Consider the following 12,360-nt stretch of genomic DNA (forward strand, 5'->3'; position numbering starts at 1 on the left):
ATTACCACTGATAGTGCAAAGCCATAGTTTATAAAACTGCTGGCATTTTAGCATGAATCAAGACAGTGATGCCAACTATACTAGCATTCATTGTATTCCTCACTGTGATGCGCTTGAAAAAAAAACTAGTTTCACCTAAGAAAGTCCTTGATGAAACAGTAAAAAATTAATTGTGGTAGGCTGGACAATGGTCCCCTAAAGATGTCCACTTCTTTTTTTTTTTTTAAGATTTTATTTATTTATTTGACAGAGAGAGACAGCGAGAGAGGGAACACAAGCAGGGGGAGTGGGAGAGGGAGAAGCAGGCTTCCCACGGAGCAGGGAGCCCGATGCGGGGCTTGATCCCAGGACCCTGGGATCATGACCTGAGCAGAAGGCAGACGCTTAACAGACTGAGCCACCCAGGCACCCTGCAGTGGCCAGCTGAGGGCTCCAGTCATCAGGAAGGAAATGCTGAAGAGGCACCAAGGGCCCTTGCTCGCGGTTAAGACCAGTCTGCAACCTCAGGTTGAATAGCAGTAAATCTAGGAGCTGGAGCCGTCCATTCATGCGGAAATTCCTCCTTGGTCACAGCCTTCTCAGCAGCGGCCTGCTCTTCCTTTTCAATCTCTTCAGGACCCTGTAGAAGTACAGATCAGGCATGACCTCCCATGGGTGTTCATGGGAAATAGTGCCACACATGCGTAGAACTTCCCTGGCCAGCATCTACCACAGCCGACTCCCTGAGTGAGCTCCCTTGTTGCAAGGCCCATATAGCACAGGGGAGACTCTGTGTTACACGGAGCTGTGGTAGGCAGGTTAACGTAAGATGCCTCTGTGAGAGGCTGGTGATCAGTCCTGGGATCAGTAGCCACGGTAACTCTCAGCTCTCAGAAGGCAGTCTGGATCCGGTTAGTGAGGCTTCCAGCAATAGGAGTGGTTCCGGTAGCAGCAGCGAACTTCAGCATAGCTCACTGGCCAGTATTCCTGGATGATATGACACTGACATCAGCTGACTTTTCAATGGCAACAATGGCATGAGCTGCCAGCAGAAGTTTCTCCCAGGTTCTCTTCAGATTTATGATGTAGATACCATTGCTTTTCCTTTTGTAGATGTACTGTTCCATTTGGAAGTCAAGGTGGGTGCCACCTAAGTGGGTTCCTGCTGCAAGGAATTTGAGGACATCAATGTCTCTGGACATTGTGAAAGTTTCCCTTTAGGTTACAATGGGAATGCAAAACAACACTGTAGGGACCCCTCCCTGGGTAGCACAGAGAGGTCCAAAGCATTTTATATTTCCACTTAGCAGTATACAAGTTCCAATTTCTCCATATCTTTGTCAATTATTGTCATCTGTCTTTTTGATTACAGACATTCTAGTAGGCATGAAGTGGTATCTCATTGTGTGTGTGTGTGTGTGTGTGTGTGTGTGTGTGTGTGTTTAAGATTTAATTTATTTATTTGACAGAGAGAGACACAGCCGGAGAGGGAACAGAAGCAGGGGGAGAGGGAGAAGCAGGCTTCCCGCGGAGCAAGGAGCCCAATGTGGGACTCGATCCCAGGACCCTGGGATCATGACCTGAGCCGAAGGCAGACGCTTAACGACTGAGCCACCCAGGCGCCCTGTGTGTGTGTGTTTTAATTTATTCACTTCAGACAGAGAGAGAGAGAGAGGCAGCATCCATGTGCACAGTCCAGCAGGCAGAGGGGAGGAGAGAGAGAAGCAGACTGCCTGCTGACTGGGGAGCCGGACATGAGGCTTCATCCCACGACCTGGTGAACATGACCTGAGCCGAAATCAAGAGTCAGAAGCTCAACCAACTGAGCCACCCAGGTGCCCCTCATTGTAGTTTTAATATGCATTTCTCTGATGGCTAATAATGGTGAACATTTTTCATGTCCATTTGTCCATTTGCAGATTTTCTTAGGAGTGGTGTCTATTCAGATCTTTTGCCCATTTAAAAATTGCATTATTTATATTTTTATGATTGAACTGTAATAGTTCTTTGTGTATTCTGAATATTAGATCCTTGTCAGATATATTATTTGCAAATATTTTCTTCATTTTTTAGATTTTTTCAACACAAAAGACAAAAGTTAATTTTGGTGAAGTTTAATTTATTTTTCTTTGGTTGCTTCCATTGCCTAATCAAAGGCCAAGGAGATTTATGCCTATGTTTTATCCTGAGTTTTTTTTTTTTTTACTTATTTATTTAGAGAGAGTTCACAGGTGGGAAGGGCAGAGGGAGAGGGAGAGAGAGAGAATCTCAAGCGGACTGTGCTGAGCACAGAGGCAAGATGGGGTTTGATGTCACAACCCCGAGAACATGACCTGAGCAAAATCAAGAGTCCCTCGCTTAACTGAGTCACCCAGGCGCTCCATCTCCTAAGAGTTTTATAGTTTTGGCGCTTACATTTAGGCCTTTGGTCCACTAAAGTTAATTTTTCAGATGTTGTGAGGTAGTGATCCAAATTCAGTGTTTTGCACGTGGATATCCGGTTGTCCCAGTAACATTTGTTGAAAAATTTCTTTCACCATTAAATTGTCTTGATATTCTTGTAAAAAATTAATCAGTGTGTCAGGGTTTATTATTTCCAGAATCTCAATTCTATTTCAATTGTCTAAATCCTTATCTTCTACCCTTATGCTAGCAGGACCACTGTATTTTAAAGAAGTCGTATAAAGAATCATTCTTTAACTTAAAGCAACTAATTCAAGGGTCAGAATTACCTCCCCCTCCCCACTGGTTTAAAACTTTCCCAAGAATCTCTTTCATCAGTAGCCATCAAGATTGTATCCAATGGGATCGTTTTGTTTTGTTTTGCTTTTTTAAAAAAAAAAATCAAGGTCATGTGCTAGGCAGAGTGGCCGATTAATCAAAAGTTAGCTGTACGGTAAAAAGCACTAATATTCAACCCAATGTACTTGGGGAAGTTGACGAGCAAGGCCAGGAAGAGACAATAGAAATATCTTGGCTCAGCTTTCCAAAAACGTGCTAGGTGTCAGAGGGGCAGGAGTGCGGCTGTTAGTATGTTTCCAAACACTAGACGCGGAACTTTTCCCCTGGAGGACAAGCTACGGACGGAAGCGAAAGATCTAGTCCTCTGTGGAGCTGAGGAGCCTGTTGTTAATTCACTCGAGCGACCACCAAAAAAAGCAGCTCTTGGGCCCTCTCGCCTCGGGGCAGCTCCCCCACCCGTTTTCCCGCCTCGCCTTTCCTCTTTTCCCTATCCCTCCTCCCAACGCGTAGCGGAAGTGACGCAACGCGTAGCGGAAGTCCCTCCAGCCGCGGTGTTGTGCTGTGGGGAAGATAGACGGATTTGTAAACCCCGGAGCGAGGTTCTGCCTACCCGAGGCCGCTGCTGTGCGGAGACCCTGGGTGAAGCCACCGTCACCATGTCTGACCAGGTACTGGGTTGGGAGCGGTCCTTTGGCGGTGGCCGAGGCCTTACTCGGCTGTTCCGCCTGCCTCTCGGCTGGGGCCGGGATGGAGACGCGGGGGAGGGGAGCGCGGAATGGGGGAGGGGGCGGCCGGTGGGACTCGGCCGGAGAGGGAGGGGAGTGGACTAGTGTTGGAGACGCCGGGGCCTGCCGCGGGCCTCCGGGAGCCGCCCTGCTCCTCTCCGGGCCTGCTTATCACCCGCTGCGCCTCAGCGTCTCTGATTGCGGCCTCCCTCGAGTGTTTCCCCCTTCTTTTTCCGGGGTCGACCAGGTGCAGAGCCCAGCTTCCACCTCCCTGAGAGGGTCCCTGGGGAACACGTCCGTCTCCCTGTCCTGGGGAGTGACTGCAGAAGCAGGGCGCTAGGCCCCAGTTATGTAACGGGAGAGAATCCCAGCCCGGGAGACTCTCTGGCCCTGAAAAGCGGGTGGACTCCACTTTTTGGGTCTCGGTGTTTAGATAGTCCAGGAGTGGGGACGTGGGGGCGGGAGACGTCTGGTGTTGCTGGGAACCTAAAAAGCTTTGCTTTCCGTTCGGATTGCAGCTAGGGCAGGGCCGCCGCTGCTCGGCTGAGTCTTTTTCCGTGTGGTGGTGCAGAGCTGTCGCCTCTTTTCTTGTACTTTCCCATTTCTTACTCGGGATTGGTTAAGCAACTCTCCAGTTGTAAGAGAGCGCTCAGAATAACCAAGAAACAAAGTAGAACAAAACTGCCAGAGCAACAGAAAACATTCATCTGGGCATTAACCTCAAGCTGACTGATACTTTTGAGGGAAAGGATAGGAAAACTTCGTGTTTGTAGAGCAGTTGCATAATATTCACAGAAAGCTGCTTATAAGAGTGTTCCATCTCAGTGTTAATATCAAGAATTTACTTGGGATTTGCACTCGATCATGAGTGTTCAGTTTTGCTTGGTAAGTTTTTCTTCCTCATCCTTCTTCAGTTAACCACGTTTATAGCTAGTTTTTAATTCATAAGGTTTTTGTCTGGACTTCGTTTTGTTTGCTCAGATGACTTTGACTTTTAAAAGTCTTTTTGGATCTTTTGCTCGTTTAGTGATAGTTATCTAGAAAATTTGTTTTTCATTCAATTCCATAATGTACTTGAACGTCTAATTTAACACAGTTATTCCCCTGGCTTTTAACCCGGTTCAGTTTTGTACCACTGGGTGAGAGCAAGTGAGGCTTTTATGGATTTGTACTATTGGGCAAATGTACACTGATGTTTTTAAAGCTTAATCATAATCTAGATTAGTTTTGGATGGATCTTCTTAACTAACAGTCTAGATTAATTCCTAAATTGGTATGGGAATTATAAGTGGCATTATAAGTATCTCCCTGGATAGTTGTTTACTTAGTTACCAGGGAGGAAAGAACAGGTAAATGCTTAGTTTCATCAGCCTTTTATTTGGATGTTAGGAAGCATGTTGAAATTTACTATAGTCTGATGAAAGAGCAATGTACAGAAAGAATTATAAACTAAATTGCAGAATTTATTGCTCCATTTGAATTCCAGTCATTAAGAGAGACATGAAGGAAGAAATAACGAACTTGGTACACCAACAGGTGGCCAGATGTTCTTCAGCTTCTTTTTTAGAAGGTCCTTGAGGTCAGAATTATTTTCATGATAATACTAGGAATTATTGTCTTTTTCATTTTCATCCTTTCATGAATGTTCACTGGTGTTTTCTAAACACTAACATGACCTGTGATATCACAACAGATTGAAATGTAGAAGCAGATGTGAAAATCTAGCTGCTTTCTCTTACAAGCCAGGCATTAAAGAGATTTACAAAAATGCAAAATAGCGTTGTTCTCGCTAGGTTTTTTTTTTTTTTTTAAGATTTTATTTATTTATTTGTCAGAGAGAGAGAAAGAGCAAGCGAGCACAAGCAGGGGAAGCGGCAAGCAGAAGGAGAAGCAGGCTCCTCATTGAGCAAGGAGCCCGATGTGGGACTTGATCCCAGGATCCTGGGATCATGACCTGTGCTGAAGGCAGATGCCCAACCACTGAGCCACCCAGGTGTCCCTCGCTAGTTTTGTTTTCAAAAACATTTTCAATAAAAAATATGTTCTCTGCTGATATATAGTGGGTTTATTGTTATTTTTGAATGAATTAATGAATACTTAAAACATTTCTCAGTTTCAATGTCTGATACTGTAGACCTCAATAAATATAACCAACCTAACAAAAGCTTTATGGGGTTCTAAATAATTTCTAAGAGTGTAAAAGAGTAATGAGACCAAAAAGTTTGAGAACTGTTGCTCTAGTCTGTTTTACCAGCATAGTTATTAATAATCAAGACCCAGTACAATATCAGTGTTGGGTGCTAAGGATTTAAAGTGGTATGAAGCTGAACTCTTACCCTTAAGAGCCTTATGAGCAAGAGTAAGAATCTCAAGTTATTACTGTGCAATATCAGCAGCATGAGACTGAACCACAGCCCAAGAGGCAATATTAGCTTAAACCAAGATTTTTTAAGAAGGATGCCTTTTCTGAGGCGCTTCTCAGAAGTTTGTTGTCTGGTGCTAAGATATTGCAGTTGAGTAACAATTTTAGGTTAAAAAATAGGTGGACATTAAAATCAAACAAGACTTAAATCGCTGGATTCTCCATTGATGAGTGAAAAATTATTATTTTGTGAATTTGAGTGAAATACTTTCTTATAATTCTAACAATGCCAGCATTATCTAGTGGATTTGTGAACCATTACTGAATAATCCTCTAAAACAGGTTCTAAACCCAAAATTCATGGACCCTAAGGGCCGAAAATCCAATGAAATTGTATGGTGTTTTCTGAGTATTTGTACACATGTATTTTTTCTTTTAGAGAGAAAGGGCCCATAGCTTTCATCAGAGGTACATGATCCCTCAGAAAGGATAAAGACTAGCCTTTAACCAATAATAGATCTCATTGGGTGGTCTCCTTTAGCCTGGTCTCACCTTGCAGCAAATCTAAGCACTTAAATAGAACCAGAAGCTTACTATCAAAATGGGTATGGGTAATTTGAACAAATATTTTCCCTTCTTCCCTGTATTCAGGTTTATAGTGTTCCACCCCCCTTATCCCCCATGCCCAAGTCATCAAAGGGAGCATGAACTTCAGGTTCTTTAATTCAGGTCTGTTAATTTCTAATAATTGGATGACTGATTCACTTGAAATGCTAACTGGATCTGTTGTGAGCAGGTTCACTCTCCCCACTCCCACCTCAGAGAGAGTCTAAATGATTTTCTTTTATTTTCCTTTTAGTCAAGGATTTGGAAGCATTGTGTAATTCTGGTTATCTGTTTGTACCTTACAAACCACCTCAAAACTTAGTGGCTTAAATCAGCAGTTTTATATTTTGCTCATATATCTGCAATTTGGGCAGGGCTCCGTGGGCTGAATTTAACCACTGCTCTTTGGTGTGTGGGCCCTCAGCTGGGATTATATGGTTGGGGGTTGAAATGGATGGGCTCTCTAAAGTCGCAAGGCCTCTCTGAGGCCATGTGTTTTGTGCAATATAGGGACTCTAGGGTATTGATCTGTGGTGGCTCAGCCTCACAAGAGTGTGAATGTTCCCAGAGAACCCTAGTTGGAAACCTCAAGCTTCCTTAGGACCTCACCTTGGAAGTCACCTCTGCATTCTGTTGGTCAGGCAGAGCACTAAGACCAGCCCAAATTCAAGGGAAAGGCATTTATTTATTTATTTATTTTGGGGAGGTAATTGACATATAATATGTTAGCTTCAGATGTACAGCATAATGATTTGATATTTGTGTCTGTATTGTGAATTGATCACCCCAATATGTCTATTTAACAACACAGTTACAGTTTTTTCTTTTTTTTTTAAGAAGGAATTCTTTTTTTTTTTTTTTAAAGATTTTATTTATTTGACACACAGAGCGAGAGAGAGGGAGAGAGCACAAGCAGGGGGAGCGGCAGGCAGAGGGAGAAGCAGGCTTCCTGCATGAGCAGGGAGCCCGATGTGGGGCATGGCCTGAGCTGAAGGCAGCGGTTTAACCAACTGAGCCACCCAGGCGCCCCTACAATTTTTTTTCTTGTAATGAGAACTTAAGATCTAATCTCTTAGCAATTTTCATATAAGCAGTACAGTATTAACTATAGTCAACAAGAGAAAGGCATTTAGATTTCATTTCTCAATGGGAACAGTAACAAAGAATTTTTTTTTTTTTTTAAAGATTTTATTTATTTGAGAAAGAGAGAATGAGAGACAGAGAGCATGAGAGGGAAGAGGGTCAGAGGGAGAAGCAGACTCCCTGCTGAGCAGGGAGCCTGATGTGGGACTCGATCCCGGGACTCCAGGATCATGACCTGAGCCGAAGGCAGTCGCTTAACCAACTGAGCCACCCAGGTGCCCCCAGTAACAAAGAATTTATGATTACCTTTAATCTACCACATTAATGGTATTTCTTCTGTCAGGATAGCATTATTCCCTGCAATATTCTTTATATCTTGCTTGATGTTGATGTTTACTGATATTACTGTTAGCTTGAGATAGGAGAATATGATGAATTGGATATATATTAAAATTCATAATTACATATACTACTATTTATGTCACATAATAAGATTGGTAAACTGTAGCTATGACTTGAGCATGTAGTTAGGGATACATACAGTAAGCATTCTATGCCCTAGGAGAGGATTGATACAGTCTCTCTTCTCTCTGATAGATATATGAGGTGCTGCTAGTGGATGTTGCAGACATACAGGTTATAATAAAACATTGCAAATAAAATGTCACCAAAACAATATTTAATAGTATTTTGAAAACCGAGTATGATTGTTATGGTTGGAGTACTCATGAAGGTTAGTTGAATAGTTCAAATTCAGAACTGTAAAGCAGTTGTCAAATATGTCTTTATACCTGTTAGCCCCCTTAGCAGTTAGAAGGTCTCTGTTATATTAGCAATAATCTCGCCTGGAATAAACCTCATTGGTTATGATACTGCCAGCAAAGCTGAAAATGTCTCTATTATAGCTTGTATATATAGTGTTACAATTATTTACTTAAGTGTTTTTCTCTATTAGACTGCTTTTGAGGGTCAGGAATCAGGTTTTTTTCATTCTTTGTTCCTAAATTGCCCAGCACAGTGACTAAATACTTAGTTTTTGAAGGAATGAGTGGTCAGATTCATTCACCTAACGTGTATTTATTGAATGGCAATATGTACTAAGGACCATTCTAGGCCCTAGAATTGGAAAGCTGCCTCAAAAACTTGAAGCAGCTGGTATCTTCCTCCTCCTCTTTCAGCCTCCATGATGTTTCTTCGCTATTGAGGAAGGGTTGGTTGTCATGGAGTAGTTTTCATGATGTTTTTACATTCCTTTTTATTTTTTTTAAAGATTTTATTTTTTTTGAGAGAGAGAGAGAGAGAGAGAGAGCACAGACAGCCAGGAGAGGGAGAAGAGGCTCCCCACTGAGCTGGGAGCCTGATATGGGGCCCCATCCCAAGACCCCGGGATCCTGACCTGAGCCCAAGGCAGATGCTTAACCAACAGCCACCTAGGCGCCCTTTTACAGTCCTTTTTTTTTTTTTTTTAAGATTTTATTTATTCATTTGACAGAGGGAGACACAGCGAGAGAAGGAACACAAGCAGGGGGAGTGGGAGAGGGAGAAGCAGGCTTCCCGCCAAGCAGGGAGCCCAAGGCGGGGCCCAATCCCACTGGGATCATGACCTGAGCCGAAGGCAGACCTTAATGACTGAGCCACCTAGGCGCCCCTACATTCCTTCTTGATCTTTTTTTCTATTAGCAGTAGATCTGGTAACTTTATCTCTAAGATCAAGTCATTTGCTTCTTCTAGGACATTGGGATTGTTATGGATAATTTTCTCTGAGATAGGTTTAGTATCCCACTTTAGAATTTTCTGTAAAGTGTTTTTTGGGAGGTCATTTTCTGATACTCTCCTTCTTTAAAAAAGTCATGTGAGTACGTTCACACATCCTGTTACTGAGCATCTAACTTTTACAGTTAATTTTTTTTTTTTAAAGATTTTATTTATTTATTTGACAGACACAGCGAGAGAGGGAACACAAGCAGGGGGAGTGAGAGAGGGAGAAGCAGGCTTCCTGCGGAGCAGGGAGCCCAATATGGGGCTCGATCCCAGGACTCTGGGACCATGACCTGAACCAAAGACAGATGCTTAACGACTGAGCCACCCAGGCGCCCCTACAGTTAAACTTTTTAAGAAAATTAATTTATTTTATTTTTTGAAAAAGATTTTATTTATTTATGTGACAGAGACAGCGAGAGAGGGAACACAAGCAGGGGGAGTGAGGGAAGGAGAAGCAGGCTTCCTGCTGAGCAGGGAGCCTGATGCGGGGCTTGATCCCAGGAACCTGGGATCATGACCTGAGCCGAAGGCAGATGCTTAATGACTGAGCCACCCAGCCCCCCCCCAAATTAATTTATTTTAAGTAGTCTCAACACCCAATGTGGTACTTGAACTCATGACCTCGAGATCAAGAGTTGCATGCTCTTCTTACTCAGCCAGCCAGGCACTCCCTTACTAGTTTAAATTGTGGATATTCCTGCAACATAACTTCAGTTTATTTAAGGATTCGTTGTATTTGTTACACTTTTTTTTTTCCAGGTAGTTTATATTTCTTCAAAACACAAAAGTTCAATCACAAGAATACAATAAATATATTTTTCAAAGTTCCACAGAATTAAGGGGGACCTATAATCATTGATATGCTAATTTAAGTATTTTACTCATAAAGGTTTTGCATGAATTCCATGTATTAGTAATCAAGAAATAGACCCAAATAGAAATTATAAATGTTGAATTTCAGTAATAATAAAGCAAAAAAAAGCAACTAACTTGTCACCTTGCACAGTAACTTTAACATAAAAGGTTTAAACTTATTTTGTCAATATTTTCATTGTGTATAGCTCAAAAAAAAAAGACATCAGAAATCTGTGAGATATATTTTTAAACAAGGCAAGAACATATACTCTCACATTTCTGGTGAGTTAGTTCTGCATTAAAGGGGCTCAGGTTATTAGTAATAAGACAAACTGCAAGAAATCTTTTGACAGAGGTAAAAAAATAATTTTAGCTGGAAATGATGGTCTCATTTCTTCTCCCCTACATACGCAAATAATGTCTAAATACTTACTAGAGCCAAATCTATCTCAAAAGTTTGGGACATTAATTTTTCTCCTTTTTGTTAATACTCAATGAGAAAAAAATACTTAGAATTAAAACTTTTTCGATGAATAAGGGATAGTAATATCCACCTTGATAAAAGTGTTAATTTACAGACTGCATTGCATTCCTTGCAGTACACCTTTCAAAAGACCTCTTCATCAAGTAGGTAAGAAAGGTAAGAGTTGCTGGGCTAAGTAAGGGGACTGTTTTATTATGGTCTTCATTTTATCATTATTAAACCTTAATCTCCTATCATGTTCCAATGCATATGTGAGTGTTCAATCAAAGAAGTTAGGTTGTTCTCCAGAATTGGCTCTCTCCTAAAGGTCAAAACCTTAAGTTTCATGTCACCAGAAGACGGTAGTCAGCGGGCCGGGAAAACTGCGATAAAAGACGGCTCGGTTCGGCAAATGGGGGAGGGGACTCTCGTCCCCCTTCTCCTGTCAAGGGGCCCCGGCCTGCGGAGCCCAGCCGTGCCCCGGGCCCGGCCCCGGCCCCGGCCCCGGCCCCGGGCGGGGGTCCGGCTGACAGATCCGCTGGGCGGCGGCAGCCCGTCCGCGTCCCTTTGTTACACTTTTTTATTTTGACCATTATTTTTGCATTCGATTGCCTTTACTGAGCTAATAAGAATCTGAACGAAAACTGGAGTTTTGTTTGCTGGACTCTGTTCTCAATATCTAGGCCCAGTTATTTTTCACAGTTTTACCAAAGATTAATGTATCAAAAAGTGCACATAAATGTACAGTTTGAATTTTCACAAACTGAACACATCCATGCAGCCAGTACTCAGGTTAAGAACCACTGCCCCGACTACTAGACTAGTTTGCCTGTTTTTATATGTTACAGTGTTACATAAATGAGAGTCATATTGTATGTACTTCTGTATGACTTCTTTTGCTCAGCATTGTTTGGAGATTTGTCCATATTGTGTATAGTTGTATGTTGTTAAATTGCATTGCTAAATTGCATTCCACTGTAGATTGTACCACAATTTATTTATCCATTCTGCTTTTGATGCATATTGAGGTAGTTTTCTAGGTTCTGTTTTTAATATAAAGCAAATGATACCTATTTACAGCACCTTCTATGTCTGCTTGGATTTCTTTTGGGCTGAATAACAGAAAACCTGATGTATATAGTACGTTAAACAAGTAGCAGTTTATTTTTCTCATGAAACAAGAAGTCTGGATAATAGTAGTTCAGCTCTACTAAGGCAGCCCCACAATGCTGTCATACTCCTTTTTCCCCCATCCATAACAGATGTCTTCATTCTCATGCCTGTCTCCTGTGGGCACAAAGAAGTTACTTTGTGCCTAGTTCCAGGCGGAAGAAAGGGATGGAGCAAAGGGAAAAAGTATGTGCCAACAAAAAGTCTGTCACCTTTTATCTCATTGGCCGGCACTGTGTCACATGGCCATAAGAGAAGCTGAGAAATGCTTGTATTTTTTAGCTGGGCAAATCTAGGCTTCTCTTTGTAAGGAAAAAGGGGGAAAAGGATGTTGAATAGTTAATTAACAATGTCTGCCATACCTCTGAATCTGTTTGCTGGGACTTTTGTATGCAGTCAAGCCAGTGTGTTCCAGGCTTTGCTTAGGTCCATAGTCTAGGCTTAAAGAGTAGTTTTACACAACCAGTGAGATTTTTCAATTATAATTTTTAGTTCCTGAGAAGTTGCATATGTAGTGTTTAACCACAATTCTAGGGTTGAATGTAAATTTGCAGAAGATCTGGTGTCTGGACAGCTTGACTTAAACCTTGAAGTTATGGGCCAAGTCTGGTTGG

General features: G+C 42.1%; 1 protein-coding gene and 1 pseudogene across 1 annotated transcript in view; one reads left to right on the forward strand and one right to left on the reverse strand.

Annotated features, from left to right (window-relative positions):
- Positions 1–384: 384 nt before the first annotated feature.
- Positions 385–1,181, reverse strand: LOC112807646 (small ribosomal subunit protein uS2 pseudogene; annotated as a pseudogene).
- A 1,815-nt stretch (positions 1,182–2,996) lies between these two features.
- SUMO1 (small ubiquitin like modifier 1) overlaps positions 2,997–12,360 on the forward strand; it is a 29,125-nt gene continuing 19,761 nt past the window's right edge. The window contains exon 1 of the mRNA XM_025893206.2: positions 2,997–3,389. Within this exon, the coding sequence (XP_025748991.2) occupies positions 3,012–3,389 (378 nt within the window). The 5' untranslated portion in view covers positions 2,997–3,011. The remainder of the gene's footprint in view (positions 3,390–12,360) is intronic.

The sequence above is a fragment of the Callorhinus ursinus genome, unplaced genomic scaffold (assembly GCF_003265705.2).
Source record: "Callorhinus ursinus isolate GAN/ISIS: 27379988/994484 unplaced genomic scaffold, GSC_fseal_2.0 scaffold2, whole genome shotgun sequence".
Classification (NCBI taxonomy): domain Eukaryota; kingdom Metazoa; phylum Chordata; class Mammalia; order Carnivora; family Otariidae; genus Callorhinus; species Callorhinus ursinus.